Source organism: Harpia harpyja, chromosome 12 (assembly GCF_026419915.1).
Source record: "Harpia harpyja isolate bHarHar1 chromosome 12, bHarHar1 primary haplotype, whole genome shotgun sequence".
Lineage (NCBI taxonomy): Eukaryota > Metazoa > Chordata > Aves > Accipitriformes > Accipitridae > Harpia > Harpia harpyja.
In genome coordinates, this window is record NC_068951.1 from 43,869,342 (window position 1) to 43,896,506 (window position 27,165).

The following is a 27,165-nucleotide window of genomic DNA, read 5'->3' on the forward strand; positions in this document are numbered from 1 at the left end:
TCACCCAAGATCCAATTCAGTTTCAGTTGATAACCTAGATGGCAAAGCCAGGGCCACAGCTACACAGGGTGGTGTGGTGGATTTTTGTTTGTTTGTTTGTTTTTTCCTATGTTTGCTTTGGTTTTTCTTAATAAGTTTAAAGAAGTCTGAATGTTAAAAAAATATCACAAACACTCCAAATTATAACATCAAAGGTCTGTTTCCAGGTCTGTTAGAGACCTCCTGTATTGTCTTCAATAGGAGAGTTTTTCCTGTCTGTGTCTTCAGAGGAGCTAAGACGGCCGTGCATAATTGTCTTGTAGGGTCTTACAGAAACTTCTTTTGTTAGTGCGTCTAATTTACTTGAATGTGTTGAAGTGAAGGTGCTTTAGAAACACAGTTATTATGGTGTTTTCCTCTTGGCATAGTAAGATGCAGAGCATGTTCTGAGCAATCACCATGGCTGTTGTACTGGAAGGGTGTTAAAGCCACTACTCAGCAAAGTGTGGTTCCCCCGGGTGGTGGAGCAGGGCTAAGCAATGCTTGAGAGATTAATTGGTTTGAACCACTGGGTCTGGAGTACGCTAGGGATAAATCTGTCTTTGCTTCCAAGTCCGTAAGCAGAAGGTGCTTCCACTGGAGCACTGCTGAGGTTGGCCAATGTTAGTGCAGACTGATCTAATGGCCAGGAGGCAGGTGTGTGTACTCTTTCCCCCCCCCCCCCCCCCCCTTGTTTATTTTAGGAAACTGGAATTGTTTTCTGTAACAAAGGTGGCTTTCTTGTTTCAGTCTCCATGGACACTGAGGGCATTATCTTTACTCCAGAGATCTGAGCTTGCCATCTGCTTTCCTGACTCACGGAGCCTTTTGCTGGTCATCTGGCATTGCAGAAGGACTATCTAGTTGTACCTGGGTAGCTGAGAGTGATGTGGACCATGCATTTGAGAGATGGAAAGGCAGGTTGGGAGATCCAGAAGGTGAGGAAATAATCTGCTACTGTGGATAGGCACTTATTAAGGTTCTTACAAGGGCAGTGTGAGTGCAAAGGAGTGGAAGGGAGAGGTGGGCAGAGCTGCTGGCAGCAGTTTGGAGCAGACACCTGCTGCAGTGCTAGAAAAAGCCAGGGACAAGATGCTGGGGATGCAGTGTACCCCTGTGGAGGCTCAGGTCCACTGGTGAACAATGCAAAACTGCTTCAAGGGCATTTGGCCATGTGCATTAAAGCAGCATATCATTCTTGGCAAGAGATGTCCACCTGAGTCTCTTCAACTTGAAATAACTCAAGGTTGCTTGCAAGAAATTTCAAGTAGAGACAAGCTGGTGTATAAAGCAGTCCATGCTCCATTACAGACTTGATTTATTGGAACTGACGCAAAGTTCACATACCCATGCACACAGAGCATGACCACTGAGATGGAGTACGGGATGATGTGTCAACTGTAACTGCATGGGCCAAAAATGGGCATTGCTGAGCCTCGTATCAATGTGTTTCCCATATTCTTTACTTGGTCTTAGTTCCAGCCGTGGGTGGGTGACACATTGGTTGGCAGTGAACTTGGTAGCATCCCCACAAGAAAAAAATGGAACAATATTGGCAATTACCAACTGTGTCAACTGGTGACATACACAAAGGGTCTTGTTGTATGAAATGTCTGCTCTTTGGAGGACTGCATATCAATCAACGAGTAGCCAAATATCATACAAGATGCAGATCATCCATGCGCATGGCTGGCTGTGTTGGCACAAGTCCTTTCCAGGCATCTTATTTTTATCTTCGTATTTTATCACATTGTTTGAATTGTTGTATGCTACAGCAGAGCAACATCCAGGGTTTCATAGTTAGAGCAATAGCTGTAAGTTCAGCAATAGCTGCTTCAGCTATTGCAATAGCAGTGTTGCCTATTTCAAAGAATAGGGTCTCATGTATTAACAGTGCGTCTGAAAATGACTTGTCCAAGTTATTAAATATTTATGCCTAGTGAGAGATGGATACTTTCAGGTGGGATGTAGTGTGCTCCATACCACCTGCTTTTTACAAGGTATGTTTCTGCTGATCTGTTGAGGAAGAAAAGGTCCTTCATAAAGCTGTGAAATGACCTACAGGAGAGAAATATTTATTTTAATTTCTAGGAGAATTATTATTTTCTAAAATTATGATAGGTAAGAACACAGTAAGCTCACACTTCATGTTCATTATCATGACTTCCTGTCTTTAAAGCATCATTTTGCTGTTGGGAAAAGGTCTTAAAGTCTGTGCTGGATATTTTCAGAAGGTCTTAAAGGTGTGTTATTAGCAGCTGTTCAGTGAATTTCTCTCTGGGTTGAATCTCTCAGAGAACTTATACTCCCTTCACTTGCCTTTTATGTTTCACACCCCAGGCAGAGATGCATGTGGCGAAGCGGTGCTAACCAGAGCTTCAGCTAAAAGCAGTACTCGATATGTTCTTGGGAGACCAGTGGTCTCCTTCTGCTGACAGTCTCAATAGTTCACCTCGTCAGCATCAGCACCACTGGACTGAGTGGTCTGAATGGGAGTTTATTTTCTTGACCGCATGCAGTAGTGTAATTCATTGGAGTCTGTGGAAATTTATCATTTCCAGCATGGGAGGTAAAGTTGGATTTATTCCCCCCCCTTCCCCGTTGCAGTTTTTACCTGAAGAATTGAGGCATGAGCTAGGAATCTCTGGGAGTTCACAAACTGCCTCTGAGATTAATCAGTTCCCCTGAGTTTAGGACCATTCATATTGGGGTGGTTGGCTCTTGGAGCTGACAGTTCCGGGCTTGCTATGTGTTCCTCTGCCTACTTTGAAGTGAGTGGTGGTGTTTATAGAAGAAATTGGAGAAAATGTAAAAGAATCTCAAAGCATATAATAGAATCTGAAGATGTGCTGTTGATGACGCGTGAAAAGATAGCATTGTCAATGTGGTGAAGTGAGTTCTCTCTCTGTAGATTAAAATTTCCAGTGTAGAAAGACTCTTGTGTTCAACATCTAGAGTTCGAAAATCTTTGTGCAGCAAAACCAAAAAATGATTTGGATTAATGACTTGGTGTACAGAGAGCTGGCAAAAGCAGCAGAAAGGTGTGCAGAGTACTGGAAAGCTGTGTAAGGAAAACATTTGTGTACACTTACTCATCTTCATCAGTTCCATGTCTGGTGGGATGACTGTTACACTGAACAGAGGGTGTGCAAGGTAGGTGTCTTCTGAAGCTGTGCCCACTGAGCGATAGAGGCAGCACCATGCTGCCTCCTGGAAATAATTCCTTAAATAGGAGAAAAACAAATTCCATTTAGGCTTCTTGAGGAATGGGGAGCAAATGCTAATTCCCTTTCAGGGTCTGTTGCCATGGGGAGTCAGTTCAAATCCTTTCTAATGCCTTCCTCAGCAGCAAGTTGTGCTGACACATGCTTTTCATGACTTCCCAGAAAGAACAGAGAAATGACTTGAAACAAAAGCGCCATCAGAATTAACAGCTACAGGAAGATTAAGGTTTGCTGTTTGTTAGCTGTGGGTAGGACAGATAAGAAAGTTGTCCATTATAGAGGCTAACACAGCTTGACTGGCCTCCTGCCTGCACTGGGTGGGCTACACGGGCGAGGAATGTGTGCCGGGCAACTTGTTGGCCAGACACCACATATGGTGCTGTGCAGTGAAGCCTATCTGTTCCTCTCCTGGAAAGGGAAAGGGTAGTTTATGGAGCAAATTGTGGGCACTAGTCCTCTAGCATGATCCAAGTTAGATGCAGTTAGGGTTAGGCTGAACCTCACATACCACTAGTGCCATCAGGAGGGAGATGTGCAGTCGCCGCTGCCTGCTTTTTACGCCTTGGCACTGGCCAAGTGAAGCTGGGTACAGTTTCCTGAGTATCCCCAGCAGAGCATTGGTACTGGGATGAGGGACAGAACTGGTGTAGGAGACAATGGAGAGAAAGCTGTGGTCTGATGTGGCCATAGCAATGTCAGTGATGATACTGCTGTTTCTGGCTTACTAATGTAGATCATTAGTTGCTGTATAATGAAAAAAATTTAGAAGCACCTTTTTCAAACACTTAAACAAGCGAACTGATGTCAGAGTCTGTCTTTGGTGAACAATGTGTGACTAAGATTAGTGTTTAATGCTGTAATGGGGGAATAGCCAAAATACCAGGTTAAAAAAAAAAAAAAATCTGGATTTTTAGGAAACCTCATCTGTCTAAAGAATATGAAAGTGTTAACATCTGTATCCCAAATCCAAACTCTCTTGTGACCCTCCCCCTTTGAATAGACAACTCTGACTTCTACGAATTTCTTAGAAACCCAGCAAAATCCACAGGAAATTTTTCTTTGCTACTGTGCTGGCTTGCACACTCTGACACCTTTACTGCCAGCGTTGTGCCAGCACAGCTGTTCTTGTGGCCTCATGGCACGTTAGATTAGGGAACTGATCTGGCAGAAAAATAAACCAAACAAAAATCTCTGATTTTATTCCTCCAGACCAGTTCCTAGAGAAATAAGAAAAGGATCAGATACTGGATGTTTTTCCTTTCTATTACCAAGTATTACTAATCATATTTTTTCATGCTGGTGATATTTATGGATAAATACTTGCTGTTGAAAAGGGAGTGTAACTTTGGGGGTATTTTTTAAGCTTTTTTTTTATACAAGATACTTTAACTTCTGGAAAGTATCTGTACCTTTATGAATGGTTTACACCATAGGTAGGTGAAGCTTTGTTTTTTAAGTTATGAGAGTGACATCGACTTCTGGGCAAAAATGTCTTTTTGTATCAGCAGTATGGATCTTTCACCTGATGCAGCTGAGGTGCCTTGCCTATTCTGCATGGCTCCTATACATGCAACTTTAGCATCATTTATGCAAGTTATTTTGAGTGAATGTTGATATTTGATGCTGATTAAAGTGGAGATTTGCACAGATGATGTGTGGAACCCTTAGAGCCTGGGTTTATGTGACAGTTAAATCTAAATCTGCATGAATTCAGACCAGCTTAAATGCTTAGCAATATTTGGGTGACTGTTAGTGGCTTAGTGAAGTAAGAAGCCCAAGACTGCAGATGGGTGTATGCCCTGTGAAATATTGTCATATTAGGATTTTATAATCTCTTCAGATTTGGATTTCAGGTCTAACTATGGCTAAGCTTTTCATCCGGTGGCTACTTTGTTTTGTGGATACTGTTTTAAAAAAATACAGTCCATGTTGTGCAGCAGCTGGTCTCTGAAAGCTCGAAGGTTGTTCCACCAGAAGGTTTGTTGGTACTTTCTTTAGAAAGTAAAAACATGGACTGGAAACAGCAGCTCTTTTTCTAATGTATAAAACCTGGAAAGAAGTTCCTATTGGTGACTACTGATAAAGTGACCTAGGAGAAATCCTGCAGCATATTTTAACATGCTCCAGGGAAAGAAAGTTGGTGAGAGCATAAATTTTCCTGGTTGCATGTTGTGGTGTAAACAGAATTGCAAATGACTTCACTGTCTCTCTTCAATATCTGTTATTTTGTAATATTAGCATAACAAAGGGCTGAGCCCTTGGACTATTGAGAGGACGTTCTAGGGTAAGTGTCTCCTCTTCTCTGATTTTCACTGCAATGTGTTTGCCACGCTGCTGAGTGCTGATGGCACCTCTAGGAATGATGTAGAGTTTGACCTGAAACGTTTCTTTGTCGAAGAGATTGTACAGAAAGACCAACGATCCTGTCTGGGCAGTCCTCATTCTGTTCCTGAGGTGTGTAAGTGAACCTTTTGCTTAGTCTCAAACTTAAGGTAAATCAGTTAACCTACCTCTGGTCTAATAATACATGTAGATCTGTTGTGAAGCTAAATTGCTTAGCTTTTGAATACTACCTCAGTATTCTCCAAGAAAATTTCGAAGTAGTATTTGTACTGTGATTTGGTATTTATTTTTTTGTGTTTGCAATAACTGGAAGCTAACTGGATGCACGTGATGGCGGTCAGCAGAGATTCTGAGTGCCCTCACCACAATCACAGCTGCCAGATTAAAGACCAGTGTTTCTCTGGACAGTATATTCCTGCTACTTAGTGCCAGCCAGATGGTCTTTCTGCCCTCCCATACAGATGTCTCTAATGCTTATAAGAGTGCTCTCTGGCCATATCTGGAGCTAATACAGTATTATTTCCTGTCACACACTTAGTGTGTCCTTTGCTTGACTCTGTGTTGCTTGTCTCATTTCCAACCTACTTATTTTTTTTTCTTTATTTTACTTTTCCTTTATGTCAGTTGTAGTGTCCAGTATCTCTGAACTATTTTTTGCTGTAAAATTGATCATTAACCGGTATCTGAAACAGGTGCAAGCTTCCAAAATCTGGAGCCTTCTGAATATTCAGTGTTTTCTGGACTTTCTTTTCTTTTGAAAACAGAATTGCCAGGCACATGTGCTTCTTTAAAAAAAAAACAAAAAAAACCCCAAACCCCCAACTTTGGTAGAACTTTTTACAAAATATTTGTTTTTACCATACACCATTTTGTGCTAAGGAGAGGAATACACTTTTTATAAATCACACTTTCAAAATGTGTTCACTGGGTAGATACTGGAACAGGGAGCTCTGAAACTGGAGCAGTGGTTTTGTCGGAGGGAAGTCCTGGTGAACTGCAGTATCTGTGCTGTTACGAGGAACGATTCATAGTATCTGATTGACCTAATACTGTTACCTGTTGAAGTGCTTCAGAAACAAGAAGGGGAGCAGGCAGCTGAGAAAAAGTGAGACTAGCAATCTCTCCACCCTGTATACTGCACACTTAACTACCAATTAGTCTGAGCGTTCTCAAGAGAGCTGTGCACTGGACTCAAACGAGTTCCTGTCTGGTGCTAAATGGATATGTGCTTAATACCCTCTTCACATTTGGGACCTGCACAGTGTCCAGGTTAAATGTTAAATAGTGCAGATAAATATTTAGATTATGCTGCTACTTTCTAAAATAGTTCAGTGCTAACCATAACAGTCAGCCTGAGCTGAGAATGTGTTTTGTTCAAGTGCTGCTCACCCTCCAGCTGCTGGTATAATGCATTAAGATTCCCTGGAATGGGCATCCTGCTTCTCTGCACTACTCGGTAAAGCATGGGGTTTTTCTGTGCAACAGGGGAAACTGCAGAATACAGTGAGACCAGGGGGTGTCAGGTGTTATGTTCTTGGTGTTAAGCCTCTTGTAATAACAAGCATCTATCACAGCCTAGACAGAGCATAGGTATCCTCTGCTAAATTCAGAAATATCTTATATGTTCATCTCTACAACTTTTATAATCAAATAATTTCCTAAAGAATGCATATAACAAAACTTTCCTTGTAAGGAGTTTACCCAGTGTCTTGATAACAAAAAAAAATCATATGTGTTCATCTCATCCATCTATATCTACACAGATAGATGTATATCTACGCATGCATACACACTTGAATACATAAGTTTTACTTAGTTTTTTGTATCAAACTTCTTTAAGCAAAATTGGTTTACTTCCATTAATAACTCTTTTGTAAAGTATGGTTCAGTAGAACTAATCATAGCTCTCCTCTTTGGAAGTCTCTTATGGAACACAGTACTCAAAGTACTAAAATAACACAGCTGACACAGGTTTAATGGAAAGTAATCAGCTAAAATAGAAGATACAGTTCCTTCAAGTTCCTGTGTTTCTGCAGACCCATGTAATGGACTCCTTTGCTCAACTCACATGTTAATACAATTTATCCAGATATAAAGTAGGGGGGTTCTTGATACGCTGGTGTAACATCTCTTTGCTTAGGTAGTGAAGCACCAATTGCTTTACCTCTTGGAATGAATGTGCCAGGCTCAGGGCTGAACCTGCAGAAATTTTGCCTGTTGTGAAAGAGTGATACCCCTAAGTTGAGAAACCTGCAGAGCGGAAAAGTTAGGAGTGTTTTCAACTCTCTTTCTGAATTGGTTGCATTATCAAGTAACTACACAAACTAATTTTGAACTCAGATTTATATCTGTTCAGGATTTAGGTAACTTTTTGCAAAATAGTTTTGGTGGTATAGTCCTTTCCTATTTAAAGGTAATTATATGCTTACTGGCACTTTTTACTCATATAGCTTATTCTACATGTAGAAAATAAGTTGTACAGGTATAGCCTGTATAACATTCTGGTCTATGATGTAAACAGGATGTTCTTTTTTCTACTATGTTATTGTTGTTGAAATGGTGCAAATTTGTGTACAGCTAAGTTCCTAAATGCATGTTCATTTGAAATGATGGTATTTGTTCCAAAGTGTGTGGTTGGTTGGTTTTTTGTTTGTTTTTTTTTGTACAATACAGTAAGGCATGATCTTGGCTGGGCTTTCCTAGAGCTCTGTAACAGAGAAAGCAAATAACTTTGAGGGCCATCCAAATAACTGCTGGTGTGTCTTAGGAAGGTTTTCTTACAGGATATTTGTATCAGCTCATGCAGCCACTTTGGGATTCTGCCTTCATCCCTGACGTGCCAGGGAGAGAACCTTTGTTCTAAGGGGCCACCATGGTGTGGGAGAACCCTTTGTGCAAGAACAAAGGAGTATTGTATTGGCATGAACCATGGAAGGGGAGGGGAGTGGGCTGAAGGGTTTCTTTCAGAGGCACTGCATATATATATTGATAGCAACATTTCCCCTATAAATCTCCCCTATGATATGAGTTCTATGTGGGAGCTGAGCAGGAGATAAGATCTCTTTTTATTTTGTGTAAATTCTTGGTGACAAATATTTGATACAATTTTCTTAATTAAAACATGGTGCCACTTGTATTTTTATAGCCTAAAGCAAAAAGCCTGGCAGTAGGCTGGACCATGATGGTAGAATTGTTCCTATACTTTAAAAGTAACTAACAGCTTGTGCCTTACTAATTAACGCTAGAAGAGTGGCCCTAGTTATGGCAAGCTATAATGAAAGCTCATGGCTGGCAAGGGCAAAAGTCCAAGAAATGTAGAAGACGAAGTCTGGCAGAGGTAGTGGGTATTACTGCTTGGTGTTCCAAATATTAGTAAAATATGCCTTTAGTGTAAACAATACATGGGCCATACCCAACACACATACTGTAATGGAGACTGTGATAGTTTTAAGATAGAGCAAAACAGAAACAGGCATTTTTGGCTCACACCTGCAGTGGGTCATTCAGACCATCTCTTCTCCTCACACAGACAACAGTGGAGAGGCAAATCTGACATCTGCAGCAACAGCCTCCTCACAAACCTGCAACAGAACCATTGTAGGTATCAGATTAGTATTTGCCTATCAGTCTCTGATCAACAGTACAAGTAAACATAAATATCACTTGACAGTTTTTCACCAAGTTTTTGGCTTCAGCCCCAATGCTAGCTGCTTCTCCTGCAGAAGAAAACCTTGCCACCTTGCAGAGTGGAGCACCCCTGGCCATGAGTGCCCATCTGATCCAACAGCTTGCTGGCAGGAGAGGGGGAAGCTGGGTCCCCTCTACCTTGCCTCCAGGTTGCAGGATACTGCTGCACCTTCACAGTACCAATGCTGTTGAACCTCCTCTGAGCTCATTCAGCCCTCCAGAAACAGCCTGCCTTTTTCCCTGGATTTGTGAGGTGAATCAGTTGAGGGGTGACTGACAGAAGTGGTGGGGGAGAGGAGGTCTGCTCAGCCGTTGCAGGGGACTGCAATAGAGGTGGGACTGGGGTTGTTTCCTCGTGGACCAGAAATGGCAGATATTTCTGGGCTCTTCACGATCAGCTGCTTCACCTTCACTGCTGCAGGAGACAGCATTCATCGCAGCGAGGCATGGGGAAGGGGAAAAGTTCTCCAGGTTCTTCTGTTCCCTTATAGCTGAGTACAGCGTTTAGGTCCCAGGAAATAATTGTAGCTGAATTGGTCATTAAGGGTAATACGAGTCCTGCTGGCTATGATTTAAGATTACTTGTGTTCCTTTTTGTTTTGAAATCAGTTGAGCAAAATGGATCTGTGTTCCTCAGCAGAGCTGCAGTCCAGGCATTTATAGCGTGCTGGTATTTCACTTGGGGGGGATTTGTTACTAAGCCCCCCTGGCAGTAGTTTTATGAGGAGGCTTGAACAGCAGTGTCCTTACATCCTGCTAGTGGTTTGCTTGGATAAAGACAGTTGGAGCTGTTTGTGCCAAGTGTGGGCGAGAAACCAGCTGGGTTGACCAGAGTGAAGGTGGGAGGGTGGTAAAATGGGAGACCAAAGTGGGCTTGTAACAGGAAGGGGTATCTGGATTGCTGAAACGAGAGTCTTGAACTTGATAAAATAGCAAAGGGAGAAGGAGGATCCGGTGAAAGGATTTGGTGTCAGAACAGGAGATCAAGGAGTCCGTGGGGGTTTTTTTTGTTTTTGTTTGGTTTTTTTTCCAGCAACAAATATCAAAGAAATATGAAATGCTCGTTTGTTTGGCTGTAACTGCAACTGCATAGTAAGTCCTGCTGGGTGGGATGGATTTTTGCAAGGTCCAACTTGCAAAACAAAAGGCTGGAATTCTTTGAATGAAAGTTCAGTGAAATAACTCAAACAAATACAGCCTTGTCTTGAGTTATAACCACCAGCTTATTAATGAGTTAACTTCTACTGTTTAGGTCTCTGAAAATAATTGTTCCGATTGTTCCCATTGTCCCGGATTGCAGCAGTGGAACAGCCAGTGGCTGTGATGGAAACACTCCCGGGGCTGAAGGGGGGTTGTTTCTCACCTCATTGTCAGCGATTGGCTTCAGCCCCTCACGTTCCCCTCACTTGGCTGGTCTTTGTTTTGCACTGGCTTGCTGTGCATTTCCATTTTAACTGGTTTATAAATATTACTGGCTGGATCCAAGAAAAATTGGCGGTCAGGGGCTTGGCCTAGCGGAGCTCTGGGGCCTGTTTCCAAAAAGACTGCTCTCCACTCCCAGCACTTATTGGTGACAGCATCTGTGGCAAATTACCCATGAATACTTTGATGGGCTTGTCTCTGGTGCTGCTGGCATTAAAGGCAGAACTTACCCTGTGACAGTGCTGGGAGCCTCAGCTCTGGCAGGCGAGCGAGCAGGGAAGGCAGGGGCCAGCACAGACCTGTGCATGGAAGGGTTGCTGCCTGGCTGCTGTTGTCTCAGGGGAAGTTCTCTGCAGTCTGCCCCTGAAAAGAGTGCAGTGGTTCAGAGATGAATCCCAATTTTCCTCCTGTGCAGCAACATGGGCTTCTGCCTGCTGATAAGGATGCTTGGTTCAGGCAGCCATCGAGGGGGAGTGTTCAGGCTCCCAGGTGCTCTGGTTGTGCTCTGGGGTGTCCTCGGCTGGTGGCATTTGCCAGGAGGGGTATTGCTCCCACTCGTTCTGTTTGGTCCCGTTGGTGGTTAGCTGTGTAATGGGGGTGAAACAGAGGCAGGCGGAGCAGAAAAGACGGTAAAGCAGATTGATGATTTATCCTGTGCTTCAGCGCTGGGTAGCATTGGTGCTCTGAGTTGGGATCATCTCTTCCCTGTGCAAAGCCGGGATCCCTTAGGGCCGGAGGACACGCATTTTGCGTGGCTGACCTAAGTGCTCCTCCTCAAAGGTGCTGCTCAAACTGCCTGTCCTCAGGACAGTTCGTCTTGAGCTCCCACAGGTGAATGCCTGCCAAGGGCAGGGGTGTGCTGGTGCAGGGGGAGTGCTCAGGGGGCTCTGTGTCCACATAACACTGCTCTGTGGTCTCAAGATCAGGAGGAAATTACCTTTGAGTCACTTTTTTGTTTTTAAATAACCTTCCCTTGGGGACGATTTATAGTTTTGTGGGGTTGTTTGATGTGTCCGTAGCTTGTTAAATATGGGACAGCATCGTTAAATAGATTAAATTGATCATCTCTCCATGGCCCCTGCAATAGCCTGCAGGGGCTGTGGGGGTTGACTGTAACAACAGGCGCCCGTCGTGGGTGCAGCGACTGCCGGGTAGGGTGGGCTCGCTTCAGCAGCCTTCAGCTTGGTAGTTGTAAGCATCGGTGACAGTCTGTCTCTAGCTCCGTCCAAGCGATCCACCTGCACCCTTTGCCTGTACATCCTTGGAGATGGGCATGTCTGGAGAGTGAAGGACTACTCTTGTTGTAATGCTTTGTAGGAAGCCAATGAACTATTTTGCGTAAAGGGCACAAATAAATACTCTTGTAGTGCTTACAGTAATTACGCATTTCTTGTAAATTAACTCATAATTATCCATATTGTGTTTCTCTTTGTAGGGTCGCTGCCTTTGATGGTGAGCAGAAGGTCATCTTACAATGAGTTACTGGAGTCTGGATAAGAAAAGCTGTCTGCAGTACTGCAGGCACTTCTTAGTGGACAATGGTGTATTTCATGGTAAGTTACAAGTTATCTTATATTTTTGGCTTCTCCCGTTTCCTACCGCCAGATGCCAGTTAAATTTCCGAGCGGCGTATGTGTCTCTTGTCGGTAACGCTCCCCTCGGGGTCAGTTAGCAATGGGTGCTGCACCAGCCTCGCTTCCGCCGTCCCTTTACCGTGCTGCGCCCCAAAGTGGGTGCAAAGGGAGGGGGGGTCCCCGGGACTGCCGCCCCCCCCCCCCCCACCGCCGCCTTAGTGCGAGGCGGGGGGGGGGGGGGGCACGGACGCGGGCTGGCCGCCGCCACGCGGGCGCGCCAGGGGGCGCTCCGGGACCGCCGCCCCCCCCGCCTCGCTGCCGGCGCCGGGCGCCGGGCTCCCCCCTCCGCCGCCGCCTCCTCCTCCTCCTCCTCCTCCTCCTCCTCCTCCTCCTCACACCGGCCGCGGCTCCTGACGGGCGGGGGGGGGGGTGTCTGCGCTGAGAGAGCCCTTCCCCTCCTCCCCACCGTTTGGTTTAGGACTGCGCTTCCTCCCTTCCCCTCTGGGTGAGGCCACCGACAGGCAGGTGCTCCGGGCTGGGAAACTTCGCTCCAGCTCTAACTAAAGCGTTAAAGCCTGGAGAAGAGCGGCAGTTGGAGCATGGGCAGTGGGTAGAGTTGCCTTGGGTGTAGACGGTGATTGTGTTCTGGAGCGAAATGGATTAATTGTGTTCACGTGGTCTGGCGCTGCCTTACACTTAAACGTTTCCTCCTGAGGCGTTTCTAGAACTACTTCGGCGAAATCTGCAGGTATGCATCCTTTGTGCTCCTAGTGAGGAGGAATTGAAAGTGTCAGGAAGGGCTTGGCTTCCCAGTATTGATCAGACGTTTGCGCAAAATAGTTGCCTAATAGTCATCTCTAGTTCCCTATCAACCCCTCGCATCTTAGTCTCTTGCCACTACAGATTACATGCTGTGATCGTTCAGTTGTTGAAGTATCCTTCCAATAGCAAAGTTGGAAATACTCTGAAGACATTTTGATATAAAAGACTTCCTTCTCAGGACCTCTTTTTGTATGCTTTAAAACTTGATATATCAACCTAACTAGAGAGCACATGTGTTCCCCATGCAGGTTTCTTTCCCTTTGTTGGGTAGCTTTACCCTTGGGCACATGCTAAGGAACAGTGCTGAGCCCAGCCCGTGCTCCTGCAGTGGGTAAGGGACCACCAGGACTCACAAGCCATCCCTGCCTGGAACAGACTTCTGCAGGTCTAGTTTAATAAGACAGCTGGACCCCTACCTGTCCTACTGGGGGAGTGACTTGCTAATGCTGTTTCTGAGAAGCCCAAATTTTGTATTCCTTATTCCCTTTGAGGTCAGTGATTAAAAACTGTCACTTTAGGGCAGAATTATGGCACTATTAATAACAGTAGCACGGAATACCTATAAATTAAAGATAGAAATACTCATTTTTTTCAAAAGCAAAGGTAATCTTTTTTCCCTAGAGAACCTACATCTCCATTTTCACTGTGTATTTGTCAGGAAGCTCGGGAAGTTTGCAGCTCACAGAATTATGATGCAACCCACTGTAAGCCAAACTGTATCTGCATTTTTGTCACTGTGGTTATGTCGCCATTGATGAAGCTAATGGTTTAGTAGGAGAATTAAGCATGTGTCAATTTGTGCATCGTCTTAACAAAAGCCTATTCAGAGATAACACCATTTTCCTCTGTACTGCTTTTTTTCTTGCCCATAGGCACTGCTAGTTCTATTTGGGACACCAGAAGAATGTTAATAACTTTTCTGTAAGTCAGTCTGACAGCACCATTGTCGTATTAATTCATCTGTGTGCTACATTTGGGGCATGCGTTACAGGGAAGATGGTTCACAAATCTGTCATTGGTGAACCTGTCATCTCCAGGCACAACTGTTCTGCTTCTCAAATGAAACTGAGATTTGTTCCTGGGATTTATCAGGCCACTCATGTGGTCTCACTGATTTTAGTGGGATCATGTTCCTTCTGAGTTCTCTCTGACATTGTGGAAGGAGAGAGTTGTCTCCCAGGTGTCTTCACCCAGGTCCCACTTCTCTGAGTCTGAGCACTATTGCAGTGTTTTGGTAAATGGCCGTTAATCACATTTCTCTCCAGGCAACAGTCTGTACTCTATCACGAGTGTGTAACTGGAGCAGCTACAGTTTTGGATGTGTATTTGCAGTTTTGCTATTCCAGACCAAGTGAAAGAAAAGTCTGGTCCATACTGTGTGACTCGAGGTGGTATTTTATTGTAGAGCAGGATGATGTCTTTATCCTGCTAATGACATGAAGGCTGGATAAAGATCCATTAGCACAAAGTCCAGTAATCCATGAACAGCTATTGAGTGATGGGTCTGCAAAGTGATAATTGTCTAAAGTAGAAGACATAATTAGCAGGAATTCTAGACCAGAAAGATTCTATGGCTTAATTTTATTTGTCTTTCATTCATGACCAGACAGGATTAATTATTTTTCCCGACAGAATCCTTCAGGGCTTCCCATTTGTCTCTTCAACCTAAGCAAGACACTGCAGTGACAGTTAGTTTCACTCTGAGTATATGGAGGGAGCTGAAGTCCCCGCTGGACAGTGACAGAGGTGGCAGTTCCCAACAGCATGATGTAAGGAGACGTGTGCATGTCCTCAGGAATTAGCATGTTGCTCCTGATGCTTGAGAGAAGTTGGTTTCCTATGGGATTGTGCTGATAAAAGGCTCACTGATAGATAAAAGGGTTGATGAAGCTTTTTAGAGATTTGCTTTTTGCCAGTGAGCCTTCTGATCCTGTAGGTCCTGACAAAGGCCAGTGGGATGGGTGGGTGTGAGCGGGCTGGGTGCTTGCCCCTGTTCCTGATGGCAGCCTTGCGGTTAAGATTGACCCATCCTCCTTAGCAAGTTGGACTGAGCAGTGAACTTTGGGCTTTGCATGACTAAGCGAATGCCAAGCAACTAAATTGGGACTTACCTGTGTCTGAGACCATATTTTCTCCAGTAGACATAAGGAAATTGTAATTGTTTAAAACTTTTTTGCACCACTGGGAAATTAGGAAAGAAAATCTAATATGAACTCTACGTGGGAAGGGTACTGTCTGTTAGCAGGGAAGGTACTGCGATCCAACCCCTTGTGATTTGCTGACATTTCAGTGGTTTTGTTGTATGTGTCCAGGTCTAGTGTCTATTCATTCTAATTTACACAGTGTTTTCATGATTTTTTTGTAGTTATTACTATTATAGTTTCATATTCTGACATTGAAAGCATGGCTCATCAGGGAGCAAGCACACAGAGCCATTGATTAGCTTATATTTCTACGATTATGAATGCTAATATTCTGTAATCATTAAACAGAAAGAAGCTGTGACATGTTTAGCAAATGGCTGATTTTGTCTCAGCAGTTCTGAAAGTAGCTGTTCGTACTTACTAGAGTCAGTTACTTAACGCCAATTATCTTTTCTTCTTAAGTTCTTTCAGAAATACAAACCTTTTGTTTACATTGCATTTCCATAATTGTAATTGTCTCTCTTAGTTTCTAATTTTATCTTCTGGCCTCTCCACCTCTTTCCAGACCTGTGTTAATAGGGACTTGACCACTATTGGTAGGATGTCACGTTAATTCAGTCTTGCTCATATTATCTAAACTGCACTCTTTCGTTCAGAGCAATGGACTAATTCAGTTGTATCAGGCTTGTCTGGAAGGTTACATTACAGTGGCACGGTTATTATCTGTAATTGAACCTGTAATCTGGAAGAACTGTTACACCTCAGGTGCAAGCCAGCCAGATAAAAATATCCCACTGCATCAGCTGGTGTTCTTAAAAAGCATAGGAACATCTTTCTCCATAGAGACTTCAGGACTGGAATTGTCTACAGAGGCACACAGTATGAACTTTGCTGCTCAACTGTGTTCATCTCTGGTGTTTCTTTCATACCCTTCTGGGACCTGTGTTGCTTTAAGAACCTAAATAGTTGGTTTTCCATTTGTTCACCTCCAGCTGAGGTGTTTAAATGCAAGAAACTCTTGTGGACAGCGTAAATAAGAATGCTGAAGCTCTGTGTTTATTTGGAGTAGTTTAAACATCTTGTTTTGTGGTAAAACAAACAAACAAAAAAACCCACCCACCAACAAACAGAAAAAAAAAAACTCCCCAAAAACCCAACACCCAGCCCAAAACCCCAAACCAACCAACAACAAAAAAACCCTCCAAACCGCTAAAACAACCCCCCAAAAAACCAACCAAAGAAAAAAACCCAAAAACCCCAACTTAGAGCAGAAACACCCAAATGAGACTGCAGCCCTGCAGGTATAACCTGTTGGAGTGCACTGTGCTTCTGTGTGAATGTCAAAACCTCACTTGGAAGACAAGCAGTGAATGCTTCTGCTCCAATGTGGGAGACCATCAGCTGCAAGCGAGGAGGTGGTATAGGACAAAGCATATGAGACAGGGCAACAGCAGGACAGTACCTTGTTTGTGTGATGCATTCGTTGAAGGCAGATGCAATTTTGAGTGTCGTGGATTAGGATGAAGGTGTTAGTGCTGTGAGGCCCAACCTAATGCAGTTCTGGTCAGCAGTACTTGAGCAAGGGGAGCTTGGGAACAGGCAGAGAAAAGGACTACAGAAGTGGAGATGAGATGAGTCTGGTTTGTTAGCTTGGAAAATCAAAGATTGAGAGGGGATGTGACTGCTGACTATGAATGGATTGCAAAGGGAGAACTCAGGGAAGAAAAGGCTTATTTGAACTGATGGGGAAAGTTGGCACAAGAGCAAATTGAAAATTGTCCACGAGTATATAAATAGACACAGGAGAAACTAATGTACTTTGAGGTGGAGATTGGTAAGTTTTGGAAAAATTGTTGAAGCATCCTATCTATACTCTTGTTCTGAAGTTGTAAATGTAATTAGTAGCAAGTAATATATTGATTAATGTGAATATAAGGCTGGAGAACTATTTAAGTGGTCCCAATTCAATTCTTGTGTCCAGTGAAGAGCAAATAAGAACAGTAGTGTTTCCATTCCATTCTGGAAAATGTTACTGTACACAGATCAGGCTGCTCTCTACCACACTATAATGATGGTTTGAGACACTTGTGTGTTGTTAGACAAGAAAAAGTATTGATACATGACTGTGTGCCTTTCCACAGGGCTTTAATGGGTTGTCTTTGAGTAATGACTGAACATTCATACATGTAATGCTGAAGTACTCTATGCATCAAAATTGCCTAAGGATTTCTCATAATTTTATTGGGAAAAGCTTCTAATAGTTGCATTTGCAGGATATTAAAATTCTTATTTGTTTATGTCTGAAATTTTTGGTTACAGAAGTGTGGAGGTTGCTGCTGTGCCTTGTACTCTAGGGAGTCTTATCTGCCTAGAAGCAAAAATGTCAGTTTTCTTCAGTAACAGCGAGATACAGCACTGTATGTGCACACAGAGAATAACAAACTGAAGACAGATCTGGGTTTAAGCTATTTTAGTAGTTTCTGTAGAATAGAGCAGATAGGCAATTATAATGTTCAGAATAGCCTTGAGGACTTGATGAACCCACTTTCTTTGCCTTCCTGTTGCAAACAGTGCCAAAATACAAAATACATCATGCCTCTAGGCTTGGAAAAAGATTATTTTTTTTTTTTTTTTAATTTTCTCAGGGTTTTCAAGCTGTAAATGTGGATCATATTTTGTTTGTTTGCTGGCAATAACAATGTTGGAGTGGCTGTGTTGTCAGACCAAACATCCATCTACTTTGCTAGCAGATGTTTGGGGCTAAAAGTATAAAGGGTATAAAAAACTCCAGTGTGTACGTAATAACCCTTCCTGTGGCACATGCTCCCAGTGCCTGCCCATCAGCAACATAAGTACTTCCTTAGCTAGAAGCTGCATCTAGATAATTGCATTTATTTACTTTACATCTGATAAGGTTTTTTTTCTAAAGTTTTTTGGCGTTCCCTCAGGCTTGTGACCATCTGTGGGAATTAACTCCAAAATTATGTTGGCTGGTGTAAACCTTCTGCTTGAAGGGAAACAGTAATTCCATGCAACCTTGCCACATTCAGACTGTAATGGATGGTGCAGGTTTGGTTGCTCGATTACTTCACCTTTGAAAGACCATTGACTGGATGTACTGAACTGAGGGCCAAGCCTGTAAGGTAGATAGGTATTTAAGTCATGTTAGGAGTTTTGGTAGCTTTGAATGTCTGCCTCCTAACGTCTTACTGAGGAAAGGGGTTGAGAACATTGTGGTGATAACATTTTCTTCTGCACCTGGGAAAGGGAAAGTGGCAAGAATGGGAACTTCATTCTAGACTTCAATATTGAGGTGCCGAGCCACTGCAGCACAGCTTTGGTACGGTGCTGCCCTGGATATCGGTACTTCCACTTACTTCAAATGGCACTTTGAGGTAGACCACTCAAACATTTGTCTTGTGCTGGCACTAAGCAAATAATATTTTTCCGTAATTATTTTGCCATCTGACGGTGTGCAGTGAGCTGGCTGTCCCAGCCACCAGCGAACATGCAGGGGAAATTGCTGACTGCTGATCTGGATTCCTGCGTCTGCTCGTAGTCTCTTGTTTCAGGAATATCCAGCTCATCCTTCAAAAGGTTCTTCCAAATCACCTACTTCTATACATCCCAAGTTGAGGGTGGGAGAGAGACTTAGTCCAAGGCAATTGCTTATTTTGAGAGATCATCTCAAAGATTTCCCAAATGTAAGGGATGCAATTGTGCACCGCCTTTATTAGATGAACGCCTACTGCTGTTACACAACCAGTTTTGGACAGCTTCAAAAGAGATTGCTTACGGCAGGTGTTATTGCAGTGTTTTTCCATTCATTTCAGTCTGACAAGCTGAGCTTTTGTGCAAGTTCTTGTAGGATTTTTTTGCTTCAGTGATCTTGAACTTTTGTGCCCAATGAATGGGAACATAAAATGCATTATGTTTTACTTTTTATACAGTAAAATGGTCTATTTTGGTTATTAGAGCACAAGAGTTTTGGGAGAACAATATTAAATCTTTGCCGAATTGCACGTGTACATTAGGCTTGATGTTTGCTGGTGGGCAATGCTTTATAATTAGCTCTGCTGAAGCCTCATGCAAGCCCTGCGCTTGAGGCTACAGTGCTAAAGATGCCAGATGTAGACTGCAGAATTCAATCTTATATCTTACTAGTCAGCTTCCATTTGAGTTTTATAATGATGCTTGGGAAAGCAGGACAAGTTAATAGTGCAGTAATTTATATTTTGGTTTATATTCTGATTTATGTAGCAAAATATTCATAATTCATTCTTTGAGACAACCAGATGTAACTGAAAATGCACATGCAAGAAGGGCATTAAAGAATTTATTAAAGTTCACATAGATTGAAATGGTGCCTAAAAATGCCTGAAGAAACTGTGTCTTGGTGCTTTGTTGAATGTGTAACTACCTTTAAGAACACTGTGTCTATCACTAGATGCATCCTTTGGGGAAAGGAGGAGTTTCATGTGTGGGATTGGTCTCGAGCTGGTGTATCAGGCAGTTGAGTTCTAATGCAAAGTGTTCTTCCCTTTCCATCTTTGTATATTTGTCAGCTTTTTGAAGAACTGTGTCTTCATTAATGACAAATGAGTAGAGTTGATAAAAGCTTTAATCTGATAAAAATGACAAGTTTTTCATGCAGCTAATACAGTTTTATTCATTGCTAGCTGACTTTTCACTAGGAGGTTGTATTACTAAGATTAAATTTGGGTGATGAATATTAAGATGTTATCTTCTTATTTCATGATCTATTTACTGTAAGAGGTAGAAGTTCTCTAATCAGCTTTTCTTGCTCTTTAGCAGAATTAGTCTTTGTACCAGTTTCCAGCTATTTTGACAGTGAAAAAGGAAAAACCGATGAGCCAGAAAATTAATATTCTTCTGATACTGTAATTTCAAAACTATTCATTAAATCATATTCTCATTTATTGGAAAATGACTATTTTGCAGTAGAACTTGCACTGTTGTGCCTCTGTCCAGTAATGTAAGCCTTGTGAGGTATGGGGTTTAGTGTTCAAAAATTGGGCTTCCATTTTTGGCAATTTGGCAAAGGCTGGTGCTTTTGGTAATAAATTTTCTTTAATTATGAATGGGGATGTGGCTGCTGCCTGGTGCCGTGGGCAGGTTCAGGTGCTGCCAGGCTGTGGGGAGGGAAGGCCATCTCCCGTGTGTCAGGCAGGGCTGCACGGCAGCCAATTCTCCGGCAGGTACGTTGGACCACAGCCGCTCAGCCCTGCCAAGCGCGGGGCTGTCAGCCCTTGAAGGGGGCCTCTGCCTGAGTTCACGTGGCCTCTCCGCATCCTGGCCAACCTATAGCAGCAAGCACGAGGCAGGATTTTTACCCTGGAATTACTGGTTCAGGTTTACATGGCGTACGGGTATCTTCTGTGCTTTTCAAGGGACTTTTTAGCTGGTTTTGTAGCCCAACAGATGTGAGCTGCCTGGGGAGGAGAGGCCTGAGCAGCGATTCCCGCAGCTGTCTGTCCTGTTGGTCATCTGTTTTGCTGTGGGAATATCTGCTGGTTATCCCGTGGGCTATTCCCTTGCACAGATGAGCTGGGAGTGCCTGGGTGGCAGGTTTAATGTATCTTTTCTTCCAGGGAGCTAAAAATATTGGTGTTGGTTTGGCAATTATACCCCGAGACAAGCCAGCACTGTTTTGTCCCTCTGGCATTGCTTTTGGTACAAAACAGGCCACGTTTCCCCCATCTCAGCCAGAAGCTGTGAGCTAAACTACGGTGTATTTTAAATGAAAACATATCTGTAACTATGTGCATAGAAGAGAAGAATTACAGTTTGCAGATATTACAAGAAAGCTTTAAATCCCCTTTTTTATGAAATGACCAGGATAGTGCTTTGACACTGTCTGCTTTGTACCTGGAGGTACTTGCTGTCTTATCTCAAAATAATTCCAGTGGTTTAATGACAGAACTTTTTTTGAACCACAAATTAAGGCGACTGGAAAATAATATTAGCCTGGGGGAGATGGATTTTGAGTGAATGAACATCTTTTAAATGAATTTTAGTGCTTTTATAGCTGAGATTGTCAAAAGCTATTGGTGTGATGAGGCTTGGAGGATGGTTCATGTGTTTCTTGAAACCAGCTTAAAAAGTTGAAAAAACCAGACTTTTAAGCATGCAAGTTATTGGAAAGTGTCTTCCAAGGAAGGGCTTATGGGGCAGAAAATGTAAGTAGGAAAACCAGACATACAAGTGAGTCTGTTACCTTTCCTGCCAAAGCTTATCTTGTGATCGTGCGATACCTATGAAACAGTGGTGGCTGTTGAAAATATGTACTGCTGTCTTATGGTGATCATTCATGTTAGTCGAATACAGGTAACAGAATAACAATTTAATATTCAGAAAGCTTGCTTGTCACCATCAGCTCTGAGACTTTGATAGAACTTTGCGTGTTGCGGCTCTGCAGAGCACTCCCAGCAGGAGCGTTGTGATCCCCCTGAGAACAGGGTATGTATGAGAAAGCAAAGCAAACTGGAAAGATGTGAGGGTTACTTGGCCATTGCTTAAATAAGATGTAGGTGCAGTGTTAGATATTATAAAGTGAACTAGTTGCCTTTTAACTTTTCCCTTTGCAGACAGTCAAACTCTAATGTAGTGTGTCTCCAAGGACACACCAGTTTCAGATTTGACTCTGACTGACAGGGCTAGGGATTGGATGCAAAACCTGGCTTGTCAGTGAAGAGTTGTCATGGTGATTTTTTTTTTTTTTTTTACTTTTTTGGAAGTTGAATAAACCTACAAGTATTTTCATACCATTTGGCATATGTCTCCTGAATAACATCAAAGTCTTCATTTGTTTGCTGTAATGTTCTTGCTAACCTATATAGCTTGCCCTGATTTCTAAAGCCATATAGCATTTAAACACTTCTGATTTTAAAATGAACTTTATTTTGAAGACAAAATAATGAGTGTATTAATGATTGGGCAAGGTTTCTTACAGAGCAGCTTTGGTGTTAAAGATGCTTGTGTATAGCTCCTCTCATAATATAGAATGATAGGAGTGTGAAGTAATTTGCACTTAACACATTATCAAATGCAATCTGATATATCAATAATAAACTACAGAGTGGTGACAGTTTATTTTTTGTTGTTGAATTGCAACTATAACACATCAATTTGTTTCAATGTAAATGATTAATAACTATCTAGAGGCTTCAGAGTGATGACTTCATCCTTTAATCTTGTGAACTGAGGTGTGAACCAGTGGTGGGGTAATGATGTAGCTGTTCCATTTCCCTTGTTATAACTGAGAATGAGTGACACTTCTCTCTGCAGAGCATGACTTCTGCCATGTCCTGCCATCCTCAGCTGAAAGTGTGATTAGAAGCACAAACTTTGAGTGCAGCCGAGAACGATCCTACAGCGGGCTTGGGGGTTGTTTCATTTTATAGGTTGCTAGGTACAGTCAACATATACCTTGCAGTGTACTGCGATCTATCGTGACATGCAGTGACTGTGCGAAGTCTTACTTTTTGTGTTAGCAACAGCTAAGAAATAATGATTTCTCAGTAAGTAAAAAGTGTCAACTCCAATTTATCTTGTCTCCCATCTCACTCAAGTTCTACAGGGTTTTTTTTTTGTGGATTGTTTTTTTTTTCCTCTCAGTCACACTGTCTATCGTGTAACTTCTTCCTAGCACGGGCTAGACAAATTCTGTCCTCTTTTATTGCTGTCACAATCTTTGAGAATGTAACTGGGGATTCCTTTGGTATGCTGATGTAAATGTCACTGTAAAAGCCAGCTGAATAGTGAAACAATTAGAAAATGCAATAAATCAAACATGTGAAGCATTATATACGGAGCCTACTTTATTCTTGCCATGCTTTCCAACGCTGTGCCCCTTGGGCTCCATCATAAGTAAGTGCAATTTATGCAAGTCTGAATGTTTCTGCCCATTGTTCCACACTGACTATAAACTCACTGATTTCAGTAGCAGTGAGTTGGCTTAAACAAGCACAGTATTTAGCCAGTAGCATGGTAATTTTTTATAGCTACTGGGAGAGTTAGTGCTCAGCATCTCGCAAGAGACTACTTGTACTTACGAAATCAAATGCTCAGTGATGCACAGACTAACCCATTTGCATGCTTTGTGCTCTAACTGGCCTGATTCTGCAGAATGGCTGTTCCCCTTCAAGTTACTGACAGAGACAGGAGGAGGGGGCACAAAACCTGGGGAAAAGGAGTGCGGTCTACAGAGGTTCTCTCCTTCCGCCTTGCAGAATCCCCATGGCTGCAGATGCTGGTAGTTACTTTGGAGTGAGGGTGGCTTTTCTCTTCTGCATTCAGCCTGCGTCACTCTCCCATTCTTTAACTGGAGTATGGTAATCTGTTCCTGACTGGCCTCCCTAGGTGCCAGCAGGATTTCCTTGCGCTTGCCTATAGAGCAATTCTTCCCAGGCGTTATGCACACTTAATGCCTGGAGCATCTTAATCACACTGCTATGCATGCATGTCTCATACCAAAAGTAGTCGCTGCTCCTGCATTCCCACAGCAGCAGCAGCAGCACAGAGCAGATGCTTCCAGCTTCCCTCTCAGGCTGTGCTTTTTGGTTCTGAAGAAAGTTGCCTAGTATTGTTTCCGGATTTGTGCTTTCCTGTCTTTGTGTTATGGATCATGAAGATTTCGTCGTCCTCGTAAAGAGTAGTGCTGGCAATGTTCTGTACTTCTAAGGATTGCTTTCCAAATGTTTTAGCTCTGGAGAAATGCAGATTAAATTGAGGCTTTCCTGCAGTGAGAATTTCCATTCTACTTGCCAATAATGCATGAGTTACAAATTTAATGGCAGACCTTGAAGTATATAAAAATTTAAGTCCAGAAAAAGGTAAGGATGTTTGAGTTTGGAATTACTGTAGGAAGAGCTCATAACATTTCTGGAAGTGATTATAGAAAAATCAGGTAACTTTATCCTTATGATTGGTAAGTTACATACAATATTTATATGGACATTATTAATATAAAAATGTATATATTCCTGTATATTGTAGAGGAAAACTTGATATTTTTTGTATTGACTTGAAAGTACATTTCTTTATGAAAACATGTGGATTGTATGTGAGATACTGCTCCTGTGATATGGACGAACTGCACTTGTGTGTTATCTTAAATTATTACCAATGTATTTGCCTTTAAAAAAAACGTTCTTGACCTTTTCATCTGTTGGTCATTTTGCTGTGGCATGGCTTTCTATGGAAAAGAGTTTCTAGTGTTTTTTTTCTAGTAGCACTTATAAATATTATAACACATATGCAAATGATGTGTAGAATTCTGCAAACAGCATTGGATGAGAAAGATATGTCTTTCAAGAATTGCAGGACGATACAAAAAAAGGAAGACATCTTGAATAACTTTCTTCAGTAACTTGTAGTTTATAATGTCTGATTGTGTTCAATTTAGGTCAGTGCTGGATGGAAAGAGGTAATTATTTTAAGCCTCTAAGTGGATATAGAGTAAATGCTGTAGAGAGAAGGAGAAATCATGGTAGATAAAGTTTATTTTTGTATTTTGCTCATCCTTAATGATGTTGGGTTGTGTGCTTTTAAAGAAAAAACTTAGAAAATACATTTAGCAAAGAGCTGGCTTGTTAAAATTGGGTAGTTCAGAAGACATTTTCTGACAAGATCATCTAATTTTAAAACAAACAAACTAATCTAAAATAAAACCACCAAAAGTCATGGATCATACTTTGAGATATTTTGCCCACTATGAAGCATGTTAAAAAAATTTAAGGGCAGTGTTGGGGGCTGATATATACTGGGATTTTTTTCCTTTGTGTTTAGCATGGATGATTTTATTTGATAAGTATTTTTTAACTAGGGAAAGTTACTGGAAATAGACACACCTATTGTGTAAGGAATTGAGACTATTTTAAGAAAAAGTCAGTTATTTGTATATCCTCTCAGGGAAGGGCCTCCTATGTTGGAGTTGGTATGCTACAGTTCCAAACACTGTATTTTTATTTTGGAGGGTTTTGTTACACAAAACTCTACATTAAGCTTTGATGCATATGGTTAGGTAAAGGAGACCAGGTGTTACTCCATCTGCTTTCTGAGACACAGAAGGTAATGGATATGTCCCCATTTAATAATTTACAAGAGCTAGCTTATTTGAACGGGGTTTTTGGAACAGTCCTAGAAGAAAAGCATCAGTTTAATTTTTGAAGCTCGTGGAAATGTGTGTGTATGTGTAGATAAGCCCATTTCTTACTGAAGTACTCAGTTGATGGTGAGATTCTGTTTGAGGTCATTTTGCAGTCCCTTTTCCTTAGCCAGGTATAAAAGCAACTGCCAAATTTCTTTAATCTTTTCCAGTTAGTAGCACTACCATTTCTCTGTCTGGTGGAGGCAGTTAAAGGATGCAGAAGCAACGAGTACAACTCTGCGTCCCTTGCATTCAGGTTTGGCTGCTTTGGTGGCATTGCAGCAGTGCGTGTGGGGTCACGGCTTGGGCTCCTGGGGTGTCCCCCCACACACAGGAGGGCTGACGCAGCACTGCGCAAGCGCAGACTTTGGATGTTGTGTTTTGTAGGCATGAATATATTCACATGCTTGGATGGTGGAAGAAGGCAGAGTGCCTGATCTCCCCCTTACTCAGTCGGGTGATTACTTTAGCCTGCCAGCACCGATACTGATAACAGCAGGATCACACCCCTTGCACAATTTATGCGCATAAGAGTGCTCGTATGATAGCGCCTGGATAAAGGGATAACTGAACAAGCAGGTGTTGTGTGTGCAGTCGTTGGCCGACTGTCTGACTTGGCTCCTCAATGAGCGCTTGCAGGAAGCAGCAGCTCCGTGTCTGCCAGCGGTTTGGCTGTAAGTTTGTACGCGACCGCTAACCACCGTGAATGGGAAATGCACTCATGCTCAAAGAGGAGTTGGCAGTGGGACATTAATGGGTATGGCGTGGGAGGAGTGGTACAGACTTCCTTGGGTATGGGTTTGGGTCTTTGGCTGACAGGTTGTGGTACTTTGTAGTTATCTTGTTACTGCTTTAGTAGAACACTAGGGTTGCAGTCGGTACAGCCAAGCAGAGAAACAGCAGTGAACTACATCGAGTTTCATTCACAGGTACTATTGCAGCAGCCTTTTTTGAGGTCATTATTAGTGCTTCTTTGGGACTGTTGTATCTTTACATCTGTCCAAGCACCTGTAAGACAGGTATTAAGTATAGACTCTAGAATAGTAAGTGATATATAAAGCAATTAGCTTAGAACAGCATACTGTTCTGAGTGCATATTGAAGGCATCAACCTCCTGCTGTGAAGAACTTGGTCTTCCACGGGTTTAATTCCAATAATAGCTTAAATCTATCCCAGCGTTATATGCACTCGCAATAAGTTAGCATATGCACATGGCAGCTTTGAAAGGTCTAAAGCCTCTGTGTTGTTAGGTATGTTCTGAGGATGTTACGCTGCATGAAGTGAAACACCTCACCTGCCAGCCTGAAAGGAGTATTCTGCGGTGTGGAGTGCCGGGTCCCTTCCCTGGCACTAGTGAGGTTTCAGAGGATGCTGGAGCTGGATGCTGATGGCTCCATGAGGGGTATCTGCTCTGCTTCTGCAGAGCCAAGGGTGTGGTAGACCAACTAGTAACTAGGTGATATGCTTGTTAACTACTTTGGGTTTTTGGGGGGGGGGGGTTTGTGCTTAAGAATTAAATACACTCTTGTTTCAATAAATCTACAGAACATTATCATTGTGTGCAACTGAAAAGGTTCTTAGAGTTTGTTGAAGAACTGTGCCTTTTTGAAACTATGTGGCATAAACTTAAAACCATTAAAGTAATTCTTACTGCTTTGATGAAATGGCCAAATGCTGTATTGGATCAACATAAATGGTGTCAGTGTCATGGCATGCAGTAGCTTGGTGAAACCAGGGGTTGGTGAGTGGAGCTTGATGAA

At 42.5% G+C, this 27,165-nt stretch overlaps 1 protein-coding gene across 6 annotated transcripts in view; it reads left to right on the plus strand.

Annotated features, from left to right (window-relative positions):
- The first annotated feature begins 12,111 nt into the window (after positions 1-12,111).
- The window catches only part of PLCH1 (phospholipase C eta 1), a 72,442-nt gene continuing 57,388 nt past the window's right edge, over positions 12,112-27,165 (plus strand). For 2 of the 6 annotated variants that reach the window (XM_052804102.1, XM_052804104.1), the window contains exon 1: positions 12,112-12,247. In XM_052804102.1, coding sequence (XP_052660062.1) covers positions 12,169-12,247 — 79 coding nt within the window. In that variant the 5' untranslated portion in view covers positions 12,112-12,168. The other 4 variants (XM_052804107.1, XM_052804109.1, XM_052804106.1 and 1 more) reach the window with 4 other exon arrangements.